Source organism: Sus scrofa, chromosome 8 (assembly GCF_000003025.6).
Source record: "Sus scrofa isolate TJ Tabasco breed Duroc chromosome 8, Sscrofa11.1, whole genome shotgun sequence".
NCBI lineage: Eukaryota > Metazoa > Chordata > Mammalia > Artiodactyla > Suidae > Sus > Sus scrofa.
In genome coordinates this window covers 44,534,610-44,550,141 of record NC_010450.4, presented here as the reverse complement: position 1 = coordinate 44,550,141, position 15,532 = coordinate 44,534,610, and the positions used below count along the sequence as shown (strand labels likewise).

General features: G+C 40.7%; 1 protein-coding gene across 6 annotated transcripts in view; it reads right to left on the bottom strand.

Moving 5' to 3' along the window:
- GUCY1B3 (guanylate cyclase 1, soluble, beta 3) overlaps positions 1-5,778 on the bottom strand; it is a 60,327-nt gene extending 54,549 nt beyond the window's left edge. For 2 of the 6 annotated variants that reach the window (XM_021100493.1, XM_021100492.1), the window contains exons 1-2: positions 5,258-5,415; positions 4,936-5,009 (exon numbers count right to left, since the gene is read on the bottom strand). Coding sequence is in view for 1 of the 6 variants with exons in the window: in NM_001018032.1 (NP_001018042.1) it covers positions 4,936-5,009; positions 5,637-5,639 (77 nt within the window). In the remaining 5 variants the exon portion in view is untranslated. 6 annotated transcript variants of the gene reach the window in all.

Here is a 15,532-nt window from a genome sequence, read left to right as displayed (position 1 = left end):
GGGCAAGTCAGCCACAGAGAACCTGGTGGGGGTTGTCAGGGTGAAAAGGAACATGCTCAGAGACTGGGCAGAAGAAGAGAAGGAGCACCTAGGGGGCAATTTAAATTCAAAGCACTGGTACTCACTGCACAGGATGGAGAGAGGAGAAGGGACAGTGAAATGACTCCGAGTTACTGCTTATCCTGGAGCAATGAGGACACACGTACAAGGGTGAAGTATATAGATTCAGTGAATTACTGTTACTATCAGGAGCCCTTAGCTGGGAGCTGGGGAAGGGAAAAGCTGAGAAACTCTAGGTCTAGAGTAAAATTAGTAACATTTACCATCGATTTTAAGCAGTTATTTTCCAAGACCTATGGTAAGCACTTTACAGACATCCTTCAACATATTACAACCCTGCAAAGTAGTTATTTTTTCCTTGCAGAGTTGAGTCTCAGAAAGTTTAGGCAACTTGGAAAGTCATTTAACTAGCTTACAGCCAAGCATTTGCTTATATGAACCATAACAATTAATTCCTGATTAGCAAATTCAACTAGAAGCATTAATTTCAAAAGAAGATGAGAATATACCATCCAACATTTCCAACATTTCCATGTTGAGTTATAGACAGAAAAACCAACATGTAGTAAGATTAGAAGTAGCCCAATAGCTCTAAACTTTGTCTGAAAGCAAGGATATCATACACTTTTCTCAGTATCCAACCATTAGACTATGCTCATTAAAATAAGTTTAATTATATAGTGAAAGAAAGTTTGAGTCAATAAATAAAAAAGTATCCCAACTTGCTATTTGGTAATTCACATAAAAGCATACCAAATATACAGGCACTCTTTTTTTTTTTTTTTCTTTTTGCCTTTTCTAGGGCTGCTCCCGTGGCATATGAAGGTTCCCAGGCTAGAGGTCTAATCAGAACTGTAGTCGCTGGCCTGCACCAGAGCCACAGCAATGCAGGATCCAAGCTGTGTCTGCAACCTATACCACAGCTCACGGCAACGCCAGATCCTTAACCCACTGAGTGAGACCAGGGATTGAACCCGCAACCTCATGGTTCCTACTCGGATTCTTTAACCACTGAGCCACGACAGGAACTCCTACATGCACTCTTTACACAGGAAAGATTCCTGACAACCTTGTAGAGGAACTTATTACAATATTTATCAACTATCAGTGTCATTACTTCATTTTCAAATCTTGTGCCAAGATTTTGATGCACATATTTGTCTCAATTCTTTCAGTAAAGCAAAACATTGTGTGGCACTTTAGCATCTTAAATCTATTTTTAATTTGTTCCCTGGCCTGCTTAACTCCAGACAAAAAAAAATTAGTTTTCAGGAAAGTGTTTTCTGTTTGTTTTTAATAGGCAGTTTTTATTATAGTTTTTATTATAGTTGATTTACTGTGTTGTGTCAATTTATGCTGTACAGAAAAGTGACCCAGTTATACATATATATACATTATTTTTCCCATACTATCTTCCATCATATTCTATCTGAAGAGTTTGGATATAGTTCCCTGTACTGTGCAGCAGGACCTCCTTGCTCATCCCTTCTAAATGTAATAGTTTGCATCTACCAACCCCCAACTCCTTGTTCATCCTACTCTCTCCCCTCTCCCACTTGGCAACCATAAGTCTGAACTTTTAATAGAGTTTTAATAATTTTAGATTTTTTTCAGTTTTTATATCCACCTTTATGTTCTAGTAAAGTCAGGAAATCTAAAATTGAACTCAGTTATTTGATGTAATGTTGGTTTACCTAGGGCTGATGAGAGGATAACAGAGATGATTAAATCAAATATTTGGTGCTTTTCTAATGTATATCCTATTTCATTTTTTTTTTCTGAAATGATGATTGACATTCTCATCAAGCAGGAACCATGACTTGTAGAAAGGGCCATCTGAAAACTAAAAAGAAATTAATGATACAAGATTTAAAGTAAAGCCAAAGACATCTCTTTGGCTTTTTTATATGTATTTATGGCCTAGATCAAAGCAGCAAACTACAAACTCTGGGTCAAATCCCAGTTACCACCTGTTTTTGCTGTTTGGGAACCTAATAATGGTTTTTACATTTTTAAATTGTTACATTTTTAAGGTTATACAGGTATATGTATTATCCTCAACACTGAGTCTGGGCTTGCAGCACCTATAATATTTACTATCTGGCCTTTCAAAGGAATGTTTGCTGACCCTCAGCCTTGACAATTCTTTTTCTTAAAAAGAGGAATTTGAAGCTCATGTGAAATGGTTATATTGTTGGTAAGAGTGGAAGTGGAAGTGGAGTTTACAGTGAAACATTTTTGGCTCTTACGCACTTAAAATTTTCTTTCTGGAATCTGTTACTTCAGATTTTATTTGTCATTAAATGTTTGGCATCCTTTCTCAAGAAGGACAGATGGCCATTTTCTCCTAAACCAAAAAAGTATTACAGGAAAAAAGTATTACAGGAAATTTTATAAACATCAATTTAGATAGTTTCTCACAGAGTAAAAAGGAAGATAGAGTTTGGGTATTTAGTGAGACAATTTTTTTGTTCATATATTCAGTTTTCATAAAAAGGGAAAACTGAAAGTATCCTGGACCAGTGACTGCACTGATCCACTCTGGAGAAGATGGTGACATTGGAGGGGCACAGAATCTCCCAAGGAGCATTTTAAAGTTAAACCCCTCTGACTTCTCCTCTCCTGCCCCCAAGCAGTGAGATCTCTGCTGTGCTAAGCAAATACCCCTCCAGGGAGCACGTGATGATCCCTCAGGGGTCCTGACAATGAGTTGTTCTAGCACCCTCAATGCAGAAAGCTGAGCAAGGTTCTATAAACTATATCCAAGGCAAGATGGGCTCCACCAAAAGGGATCTTAGACAAAAAAGAATCAAGAGTAACACCTGGATTGCAAATGCTAGTATAACTAGCCACATTTCTCTTGCAGGGGCACATAATCTCTGCGGTCATTTTTTAGGTAAAATATCCAAATGATTTGCTTCATTTTATCAGAAAAAGATTTTGTATGATTTAAATTATTAGTGCTTAAATAGATTAAGAATACTGCTTGATGTTACTTAAAAATCAATTCATGAGTTAGAAGATATGATGTCCAATTAAAAATTAATATACTTTTTAAGTAGAATGCAACAATATTCTTAGTGTGATTTGGTGAAGTTCTCACATTTGTGGAATTTGTAAATGTCTGGATATTTTAACTTTCCATGTGGGAAATATGGCCAATATAAACAAATCACTTGATAATTTAATTTTAATTTCCAACACATTTCTCTATGAAGTATACCTTTTCATCTCTGTATCTGACAATGATCTACACTGATAATGGGTAAGACACATGTTCCAAATCCAGTTAACCTACATAAGAGTGTTGAAACATAACAACGATCTTTTATTGTGCTTTCAAAATTCTAAACATATTCATTGTCAACACGCAGCCACCAGGAAATTTGGGAATTTCTCACAGTTGAGAAAAATATCGCCAGGGATAATACATGATGTTTTCATAAATTCACAAAGAAAGGAGCTTAAAAATAGTCCTATACGTAGGTTATACTCTTTAAAGTCTTTCTCTTGATGTCTGCCTTCTCTATAACTCTGTCTACCAAGCAAGGTAAAAATTAGGAAGCTATTTATAAAGTAGATAGAAAGAAATGCCAGAGTAAGCTTTAAGTGCCTGGATTCTCATTTGATTGAACCTCATAATTGCCAAATCTCCACTTCTCTCTATGATATGTAGATGTGCTCTGTGGGTAACATAAATGGCTTATGGAACATGAAACAATACTCAGAGATACAGACCCAAGGGAAGGAAAAGTTGCATTCTACTGCTTAATATTTAATCCTAGTCATTGCCATGGAAACAGATATGTATAAGAAATCACTGCCAAGTAACTTCACAAAAAAGCCTATTAGAATTGATTGCTACTAATTGTAATACATTTAGGAAAGAACGGCACGGAAGCATCACCTACTGGATATAACAAAATGAAATCAGTGAGTACAGGAAATAAGACTAAATAACGACAATGTGGTCTCTGCCCACTCGGGTAACCATGCTCTCCACCTCTGTTTGAATGTGGCAGTTATATTATTGTCCCAATATGCAAATCCATACAGTAGAGGATTTTGGTGTGGATACTTGGCTGTGGTCATTTGCACACGTTAAATGCAAATTTCACCAGAGGGAGAGAAGTAAAAAGGGACACTGTTCGACTGAAACGCTCAGTGCCTCCACAGAGATGAGGACCCACCATTGCCACAGGTTTAAACTCTCAAGTGGCTGCGGTATTTGCTTTGACATTCAGAGTACTGGGCTCACATGTCTGGACTGAAACTAGGATGCCCTCCTACAACTGACAGCCTTTACCACAGTAGAAACTGAAAAAAAAAAAAAAAGTGGGTTGGGCGGGGTCATTTTAGATAAATAAATGCACTCGATTCACAGAGGCTCAATAAACAGTCTCAAAAGTGAGTTTCAGCATATAGAAAAAGGCTTCACTATTGCATATGTCCGCAAGGTGTGTTAACTGCAAGCTAGCCGGTCTTTCCATCCTTTCGAAGGTCTCTGGGAGCCTAAGAGTCGCGGAGGCCTTTGTGGTCCCGGAGGTCCCTCTCGGCGTGGGAGCCGCCCGGCCTGCTGAGCCTGGGAGCCGCCGGGGCGCAGGCAGCTAGTTCCCACGCTCAGGCCGGGTCGAGAGGCCGCGATGACCCCAGGGGCCCCTTCCCCGGCTCTCTGCCCCGCAGCCCCGCCCCGCCACCCCCCCTCTCCGGGTCCGGCTCCGGAGCGTGGGAGCGCAGCTGCAACCGAGAGAGCGGGGGAGGCAGTGCTGAGGATGCGCGCCGCGACCCCGCCAAGAAAAGGAGAACGCAGGAAAAGCAAGGGAACCCCACACGCTCCGCCAGCGCGGGTGTGAGCATGAGGAGCTGGTCACTTACTTAATGTCTTCCCACACCTCCGGGCCATAATTGCGGATTACCAGCAGCTCCAGCGCGTGATTCACGAATCCGTACTGCGGGGACAAGGAAAGACGAGTGTCAGGGACCAAACCATGGGTGGGAATGGAGCTTGGGGGCTAGGCGGCCTTATCTGCTGCCCCAACGCTGGTTGGACCTTGTACCTCGCCCCCTGCTTCCACCATATTTGGGGGTCCTTGGTGCTTAAGACCCGCCGCACAGGGGTGCAACCCACGCCCCACTCAGGGTCGGATCCTTTCCGTCATCGCCGCCCCACCCCCAAGCCACCTCCTAACCCGCTCACCTGTCACCATGCAGAGACATCCAGTAGAGACTGGCTGAGGGGACGCGAGTCCGACGCCTCCTCGGCCGGCCGCCAACTCTCAGCTCCCCCACCAGCCGGGCGGGCCTGAGCCGGGGGCCCCGGCGCCTCGGCTGTACTCCCTTCCAGAGCTAGGTGCAGCGAAGCGCGATGTGGACCCCCGGAAGCAAAGGCACGAGCGCCCCCTCCGCGACCCCCGACGTTCCCACCTCCCCGCTCTAGGTGCAAGCTGTAGGCTGCCCCCGCAGCAGGCAGTGCGCTCGCCTGGCCCCCGAGCGCGTCTCCGGGAGGTCGGCCGGGGTCCCTTGGGCAGCCAGGCCCGGGCGGATGGGAGACAGCCTGACCGGCTGAGAGCACTCACCATGGTGTCTGCTCACCGGCTTGGCGGAGAAACCCGGGCGGCGGCTTCTGGAGCGACCGGGCAGGAGCCCGAGGCGCCGCGTCGAGCTGGAACCGGCGCCCGGCCTGGCCCGGCCTGATTGCCACCTCCTCGCAGCAACCAAGAGTCGAGCCGCCGGGCTGGCCACCGCCTCCCAGCTTCCAACCAATCGGCAGCCGAGGAGGGAATTCGGATGCTCCGGGTGCAGCCGCGCTCCAGTGCCCTCCCGCCCCGGCCCTGGTGACAGGGCTTTCATTTGAGGCCACCACAGTGACTGCAGAGAAGCCACAGCCTTGCTCCTGGCATAAATTCTGGGGCAGGGAGAATGCAGCTGTTGTCCCAACAAATGTATTCTTATCCAAAGGTCTGCCCTCAGGGGTAGCAAAAACTAAGGAAGTGCATGCGCGCGCGCGCGTGTGTGTGTGTCTGTGTGTCTGTGTGTCTGTGTGTGCCTTGCAATACACAAGCCTTAAAAGGAATACACCCTCGTGGGCAGCACCCTCATGTTGCATATTGGAGATAAACACTTCCTTTGTGGCTTGGTCCCTCCACAGTTTATGGCATTCTGAAAGCTAATAATACTGTGCATAACATATTTCACCTTTAGTCAATGAGACTAGTTTGGTGTGCCAGCTAAAATACTTTGGAGGAAGGTCATGTCAAAACCAGCTCTGTCCATGACTTAAACTGCCCCGCCAGAACCATGGACCTTCTGGGCTTGATTCTGGTGTGACACCTGAGCCGAATGCACAGCCAGGAACTACACTCCAGGAAGTCTTCAACTGTCTGTAATTTGGCTTCTGTTACTGTTTCTCAGAGCGAACTGCTGAACTGGAAACGGCCAGTACAAAATGAGCAGACTTTTAATTTAATCTCTGGGTCTCCATTCTACCAAGCACTTAGTTTAGTTAATGCCCTGAGCCCCATCACAGGGAGAAGATGATAGAGCAGAAACTGTTGATTAAAACTCTATGCGGTACATGGACACTGTTGACTATTATTAGGCCAAAAATGAGGAAAGAAAGACAAGCCTGGTTTCTAGGTCTCAGTGGAGCTGAGAAGTCAGGAAGGTATTCTATGATGCAAATAGAGAAAATGTCAAACCAGTAAAACTACCAGCTTCTGTACCAGAGACCATAGTTGATATGGTTGACAAAGAAATATTATAGACATAGTTGATACAGAAATATTATATAGCAAACAAATGACAACAAATAACCTATCAAAATACGACCTTCTATTACCAATGGTGGAATGTTTAAATAAATTAGAGGCTTTCATACAACACTTTATATAATCATTAAAATATTAAACAGTTATTTAATATTAACTATTAGTTTTAACTATTAAAATAGGCCATTACACTATACAGCCATGAAAAAAAAGCTGGCTATATAATCATACAGAAAGATACATTGTTAAAAAAAAAACAGGTGACAGATTGTGCAATCACCTTCAATTTTTTGGTATATGAAATGGTTGTGTAGAGTAAGGTGCTACTTGAATAATAAGAGCACATGCATTGCTATAAATGTAACCTCCTGAGGAGATGCATAGTGAAGTTTTGAGATGCCTATTGAACCGGTGGTTGGAGGAACCAAGACTTTTGTTTTTTGTATCATGACCTGTACATTTTTATTTTCTTTCTATGTAGATGTAATGTTTTTTTAACTTGTTAAAAAGACTGTTAATCATATCTCCACCGATCTTCCTTTGAACAATAATAGAGCCATGCTGCACCTGCACTAAGTAAAAGGGTGCAGGGGGCAGACATTGCTCTGTTGAGATGGAAAATGAGGAAAGTCTGCCAGGAAAAAGACGAAGATGAGAAAAATGAAGGATAACCATCCCCACCAATGTTTTTCTCTCTGAAGTTCAAACTTCTGCCCTCACTGACATTTTTCTCCAACACCTAATTGCATTTGTCAGTATATTTTACTGTTTTGTTTTCTAATGATTTTATAGTCACCTGAATCTAAAGGAAATCATCACTGAAACTTTGATGTCCCATGGATTCTATAAGAGAGAATGCTGTTTAGGGAGAGAAGAGTGCCTGCCAGCCACGTGGGGCCCAAGAGGGCGTGACTTTGTTTCTGCAAGCACCCTACCCACTGCTGACAAAGGAGCAGAGCAATCAGGTCACAAATAGATTATCCTGTATTCTCAGAAACAAATCTATTATCACCCTCTCCCCTGGATGGCCCAAACTGAGGAGAACCAGTTACCAAGGAAAAGGAGGTGCTCAGGGAATGGCTTAGCCAGCACGAGTCAACACAAACTATTTGAAGATCAGTCTAATGCATGAAAAATAAATAAGTAAAAAAGCAGTATGCGGCTTTCCAAAATGTCAGCTGAAATGACTCACATTTTCAGCTAATAAAAATAAATTTGTTGGATAAGTTAAACATTAAGTGTATTGTAAGCATTGTTCTCAAGGCTTTTCCAGTGGTGGAAAAATAACAGACTTTAAGTTGGGGATAAAGAGGAAATATATTGGGGCTGTTCTCAGGTCTGTGCGTTGTTTTTCAAAGCTTTGGTGTTTTGCCAGATTTTTTTCTATCACAGAATTAAGGCTTCTATTTTTGGATCATGTTGTAAAGCATTGTGTTCTTCAGTTTCAACAGTTCCTTATACAATGTTTTGCTGATATTCCTATGCTTCTTTAATCTACATGGCTTAGAGTCTGATCATTATTTTTTCTCCGTAAGGTTTCTGGTGCTTTGTGCTGGGTAAGCACACAGTAATGACACCTCTTGTGATTTTAACTAATACAGTCACTCAATACTTAACATCATATAATTTGGAATGCTTATGAGCGAAGAGAAAAGGGTGAGTTCTAGGTGACATGTTATGTGACGTGGTTCTGAACAATGGAAAAAAGGATTCAATAATTCAGATTCCTAAAGAGGTGACATTCAGATTTCTTTTTAATTTACAAATTAGCTGAAAGTTTAGTCACATGAAAAAAGACATTATTAAGAATCCAACTGCAGCAGCTCAGGTCACTGCAGAAGGGCTGGTTTGATCCCTGGCCCAGTTCAATGGGTTAAAAGCATCCGGCATTGCTATAGCCGATGTACAATTTGAAGCTGCGGCTCAGATTCAACCCCTGGCCTGGGATCCCCCATATGCCACAGGTGCAGCCATTAAAAAAAGTTATTATTGAATATTAAAAGGATCACTTTCTGAAGTTACTCTTCTGTACCAAATTCCATTAAATATTTATCCTGCCATCACAATTTATAAACAAACAAAAAAATGCAGTCACACACATGCATATACATCTATATATGTTCAAGCATTTTATATATATAATTATATATTATATATGTATGTGTATATATATAAAGCTTGAACTCTGTAAGTAAATGGAAATAAATTAAAAGGGAATTTAAAATGGTGTTTCATATTTATAATAATTAGCAGTTTTAAGGTAAATCAATTCATCATCTATATTTACACTGGAATATGTGTGATTAAGTAAAAATATGTTCTATTTCTGAGAAACGCTTATGGAAACCATATTCATCTATTATGTTATACTTCTTCTGCTAAACTGATTAAAATAGAAACTAATTCATCTTAGCTTGGCCACAGTCCACATTTACAGACCTTTTTATAAGAGTAGAGCTATTATGCATATGTCAAAGATTCATCTCTTTGAACTCTGAAAGGTATTTCAAAGGCCATTTAGTAAAAACCTTATTTTTCTATATCAGGAAGCCTCTATATACTTCGCTTTGTTGGGGGAACAATGAAAATTTAAATATCTTAGCCGAGAAGTACTAATTAGCAAAGTGATGAATTATTGTCCTCAGAAACCCTGGAAGATTTTAACTTTCCTGTGAAGCCAGAGTAAATGTATTTTCCTCCAGTCTCACCAGTAGAGGTTGGAATCCAGCACTTGAGCTCCAAGTGTCTGCCCAAAACAGTCCACAGCTCCTAAGGAGCCTGTCGATACTTAAAGGAATCACTCTTTTCTAGTCTGTGAGGCATTACATTCTGAGTATGGCTGATACAGAAGAAAAGAGGGGAGAATGAGAGCCTCACAGGTAATTGTTGGAATGTTTTTTTTATCTATTCTTGATTGAAAAAGCAAAGAACAAAGTCAGCGATGGGGATGATAGAGTGTTATAGTTAATTATACACATTCTCTTGTCAGACTGCCCAGTTTTCACAATTTAGTAGAGGAGTAACATTGAACGAGTGACTTAATTTTTTTGAATTACAGTTTTCTCATATATCAAATGGGAAAAATAACTGACCAATACACTCCAGGGTTAAGAAGGCTAAAAATATTACCTACCTGACAGTTTTACTCTGAACAGCAAATGGTTTGATGCAAGCGATGTGCTCCAAGCAGTGAAAGGCATGTATTAAGTACTCAGAAACTGTAAGCTGATAGTGTTTTTTTAATTAAAGTATAGTTGATTTACAGTGTTGTATCAATTTCTGCTATGCAGCAAAGTGACCCAGTCATACTATATATATATTCTTTTTCTCATACTATCTTCCATCAAGATCTATCCCAAGAGACTGGATATGGTTCCCTGTGCTGTACAGTAAGATCTCATTGCTAATCCATTCTAAATATAATAGTTTGTGCCTACTTACCCCAAACTCCCAGTCCATCCCACTCCCTCCCCCTCCCCCTTCCCCTTGGCCACAACAAGTCTGTTCTCTGTCTATGAGTGTTTCTGTTTTGTTGATAGGTTCATTTGTTTTTGAGGTTGTTGCTGTTATTGCTGTGTTTAGACTCAACAGACTCAACAACTAACATGATGAAGCTCCTTATGTCCCCCTTGTGGAGATGTGATATATCCTCTGGCTGTGAATGCACAATGAAAAGAGTTGAAAGCTGGCAATTTCACAATCTGGATCAGCCTTGTCAGTTTCTTGCTTGGTAAATTAACTAGAGTCTCTAATCCCCCATTTTATAATTGTGATAACAGCGACTGGTCCACTTTCCTCAACTAAGCAACTAGGAGGATAAAGTGAGAGATATCTGAAAGCTTCTCACACACTTTAAAGAGCTGCCCAGCTCTGTTCCTTATTGTCTGGAGCCAGTGAGTGAATAAACTGAGGATTTACATAAGTACTGGTGACAAGTGACAATCTAACAGTATATCTGTTGCATCTAACTTTCCTCTTCAGGATCCTGTTCTTTTTTTGTGTAAAATCAAATCAAAACCTAAGTGATACAACCATATTATGCATTTTCTAACAAACATGTGTTAAAACTAGTGAAAAGGAAACAAATTGTCCAGTCAACACATTTACATAGAGCATGAGCTTTTTCTTTTGCTGAATGGGCGCTTTATTAGTGACATGAAAAGTTGAAACTCTCCTGTGCTGATGTGATAAGATCTTCCTAATTTTCATTGACATTTGAAGCCAAAAAAAAAAAAATGCATTGAATGTACCCGCTAGTTTGTTTATCAAACATGTATTTACTAAAGTGTCATTTAGAATGCATTAGAAGGATCTTTATCTCAGTGTGGTCTTCCTTCACAAGACAAAGAACATCAAAATGAAATACAGAAACAAAAACCCTACCCTAACCTGGTTTAACCAGATTCAAAGAGCCTTAAGGATGCTTCACTTGAGAAGCACTAATACCTTATTGAAAAGATTAGAGTATGAAACAATATTTGTTTCACTGGAATGAGTCTATGCTCTTTTGTTTTTTGGTTGGTTTTTGCTTTTTACCTGCAGCATATGGAAGTTCTCAGGCTAGGGGACCAATCAGAGCTATGGCTGCCAGCCTACACCACAGCCACAGAAATGCCAGATCCAAACTGCATCTATGAACTACATCACAGCTCATAGCAACACTGGATTCTTAACCCACTGAGCGAGGCCACGGATTGAACCTGTGTCTTCATGGATGCTAGCTGGGATCATTACTACTGAGCCACGACAAAACTTCCTTAGTCTATGCTTTTTAGTTTTAAAAAAAAAAGCATGTCTTGGAGTTTGCCTGTGGTTCAGCTGGTTAAGGATCTAGCATTGTCACTGCTGTGGCTCTAATTACAGCTGTGGCACATGTTTCATCCCTGGCCCAGGAAATTCCACATGCACCAGATGCGGCCAAAAAAAAAAAAAAAAGTCTTACCTCTGAATAATCTTTGCAGTGTACCAAGTACGTTCACCCAGGTTATTTCCTGTACTTGATCTCATTGTCTATGCAGGAGATATTGTTTGGCTCATTTTTAGATGTGAGGATCTGAGGCCATGGGAGAGACAGGATCACAAGCTGATAAGGGGTATCCCTCAACTTTCCATGCATTGACCCCATTGAAAATCCTGTTCCCAAACCTATAGCTCTTTCCTTATGATGTAATTCTTTTCCTTTATGTGTCTGGAGAATCAACCATTGGTTCATTTGTTTGATTGTTTATTTAGTTGTTAAAATGCTAATAGAGTAAATAGAAATCAAAGGAGAAGTTATATACAGCTTAGGAATTCTGCACATTAGGGGAAAAGTGACTGCCCTTCAATTTGCTTGTCTGTAAAACAAGGACATTATAAATAGTAACATTTACACCTTCTGTAGGGTTTTCATAAGAATCAAATGAGTTAACATATAGCAATGCATTTTATATGCAGTACAATTTAATGTGTGTTGGATTTGCTATCTTTATTACATCATTCTCCATTTGAATTAAAAAAAAATTTGAACCTTCTTCATGTAAGAAAATACCATGAAGGGGATAAGAGAAGGGGAGTTATAAGACTTCTGGCCTTTGGCCCTACTGTGGACAAGTTACTAAACCTGTGATAGGAAGGCAGTCATGGAGTCGAAATGTGAAAATATACATAAAGGACATCTTATAGTGCTTGACACCTGGCAAATACTCATCAAATGTAAACTTTACAGTTAAGAAATATGTTTCTAAAAATATAAACAGTCCATTTTCACATGTGCTGTGTGTGAGATAATTCTTAAATCCCATGTGGGCGTTATAGAAAGTGTCAGCCATGGTTTCTGATCCCTCTTTTATTATCAACCCAGCCACAGGGATAGGAGCCAAAGTCAGCGGAATGAAGCAGCTCTAGATTGGTTCCATTCTATTATCCTAAGTCAATGAAATTCAAGCCACCCTGGGGTATGTTTTTATGTTCTAGCCACCAAAATAATGGGCATTCACTTTATTGAACTGCTCTCATTTCTTTCTTTTTGGACTCTGTTGCTTTCATTTTCATTCCTGCCAAGAAACCAATAAAAAAAAAAAAAAACACAAATAATTGGCCATACTTTATAAGGCTGCCCAGACCTACTTTTTTGGCCTGCTACCGACATCTGCGGCTTTTCTAGACTCACCCAGGTAAAGGTGGTTTTAGGGAAACCAAGAATTTTCTCACATGAAGAAGAATGGTGGAGTCAGAAAGCTGTGGGATCCTGAGCTGTGACATGGATCCCCTCACATCTATAGCATCAGCTGCACCATGGCGGCCAGAACACTGCCCGCCCCTCTCCACCTTCACTCACCGCCTCAAGATGCCTGTGTTCTCATCTCCATAGACTGAAAATATGTCAGCTTATGTGACCAATGGGAGTTGGCAATGTAGTTAAGTCAAGAATATTGATCTGGAGAGAGTACTTGGGTTTTCTGAGCAGGCCCAGTATCATCATGAAGGTCTTATAAGAGAGAGGCAGGGATGTCAAAGCCAGGGGAGATGTGATGGTAGGAGCAGAGGTCAGACAAACGTCATGTGGCATCATTTATAGGTGGAATCTAAAAAAAATGGACTAAATGAATTTATTTGCAGAATAGAAACAGACTCACAGACTTTGAAAAACTTATGGTTATCAAAGAGGATGGGAGGGGGTGGACCAGGTGTCTGAGATTGGCATATGCACACCAAGGCATATGGAATGATTTGTCAGTGGGGACCTGCTGTCTAGTGCAGACAACTCTACCCAATATTCTGTGGTAATCTATTTGAAAAGAGTCTGAAAGATAATGGATATGTGTACATATATAACTGAATCACTTTGTTGTACAGCAGAAATTATTTCAACCTTGTAAATTAATTATACTTCAATAAATCTTTTAAAAATGGAAAAAAAAAAGAGAAATGTCAATCACCGTGGAAAGTCTCCCACTCTATTCCACATGTCCTATTACTAAGTGTATCCATCTCTTTTCCTCCTCTTGGCTCTGCTGTTTAACACATATATCACACTGATTTACCTTATATAGAATGTAGGACTCCCTTCTCCAATGGATGGCCATATCCTTCTTTGAAAGAAGAATTTTTCCCCAGGACAAATTGTCTTGGAAATTGATGTTCTCTTGATCTCAGTTCTGCACTGCAAGCAGACGAAGCTAGCTGTAGTGGACTTAAACAGAAAAGAAATAGGAATATCCAATAACTCACAAAATCTTGAGAAAGACTAGGAGAATCTTGGGAAAAGCATAAATTATGTATAATTCTACTTATTTTCTCCATGAAAAATGACCTAAAAGAGCCACTTGTGTTGCACATATTACATAAGTATGTGGATTTGGAGGGGGTGACTTTTTACCAGGAGTAACATTATTTAATAGTTTGGACATGGGGAGCTCTTGGTGCTGGTAGGTGCATTACAGGGTCTCACGCATTTTCCCATCTACCTTTTCACAGTTAGAAACCCTCCTTCCACCATATTGCATTTGGAGTTTATAAACAATTAGATCCTGCTGTATAGCACAGGGAACTGTATCTAGTCACTTGTGATGGAACATAATGGAGAATATTGTGAAAACAAGAATATATATATATATGTATATGTATGACTAGGTCATATATATATATATGTATGACTAGGTCACTCTGTTGTACAAAAGAAAGTGATAGAACACTGTAAATCGACTATAATGACATTTTTTTAAAAAAAAATCTTTGGCCTGTTTCCCAACACTAACTAATTTTTTCAGGCTTTTTTCATCACATCTGAACATCAGGAATATGTAAAGGGAGATGGTTCCCACCGAGAGTAGAGAATGTGGTTTGAGGAAGAGCCAGCAGGGAAGCTAGAAGGCTGGGAACAAGAAGGGGAGCAGCAGATGAAACTCTTCATCTTAGGGGCAGAGAAAAACCCAGAGGAAGTGAGTCACATTTCAGGGATGAGCTTGTGAATACAAATCAGAACATGGACTGCACTGAAGGTACAGAGTTTACAATTGAGAACAAATGCAAAAAACCCCTGTGGGCCAACTGGTTGGCATTTCTAGATCCTGATTCTACTATTTCCTCTTTGGTCTTGTTGCTTCATGACCACCCTTGGCACAGATTTTTAGTGACTGTCATTTTCTCTTAGTCCCAGATGTAAAGGATGGTGTATGGTCTAGTATGTCCTGGCTGGCTATTGTTTCTGCTCTAGACTCAGAGTACCAGACCTGGCATAACATCCCTCTAATCTACAGAGCCTGGGAGAGGAATGTGTAAGAGGCAGCTAGATGTTCCTCTGCCTTTATGAATGTGGCTGTGATCCAGGAAGTAGGAAACTGTGGGTTGAAATGCTTACCTCATAATCCACGTGATTGGAGAGGTATTTGCAGTCAGCAGACCTTGCCATTTAGTGGGTAAACACAGAGTTACCCAACCCTTTGAGAGGGACAGAAGTAGTCTTCTAAAATTGAAAATTCTGATTAAAAACAAAACATGTCTTGAGGCATTTATTTAAAATGTAGATTCCTGGGCCCTGATGCTGCCATTCTAATTGATAGGTCTGTGATTGTTCCCAGGAACCTGCAACGTTAATAAGCACCCCCTTCCTACAGAGATTCTAAAGTAGGTCATCCACATTTAGGGACCCCCACCACTACTGCCCAGTCCGATTCCCAGGGTAAGTCTCATGTATAGTTCTCCTGGCCTCCTCTCCTTTGATG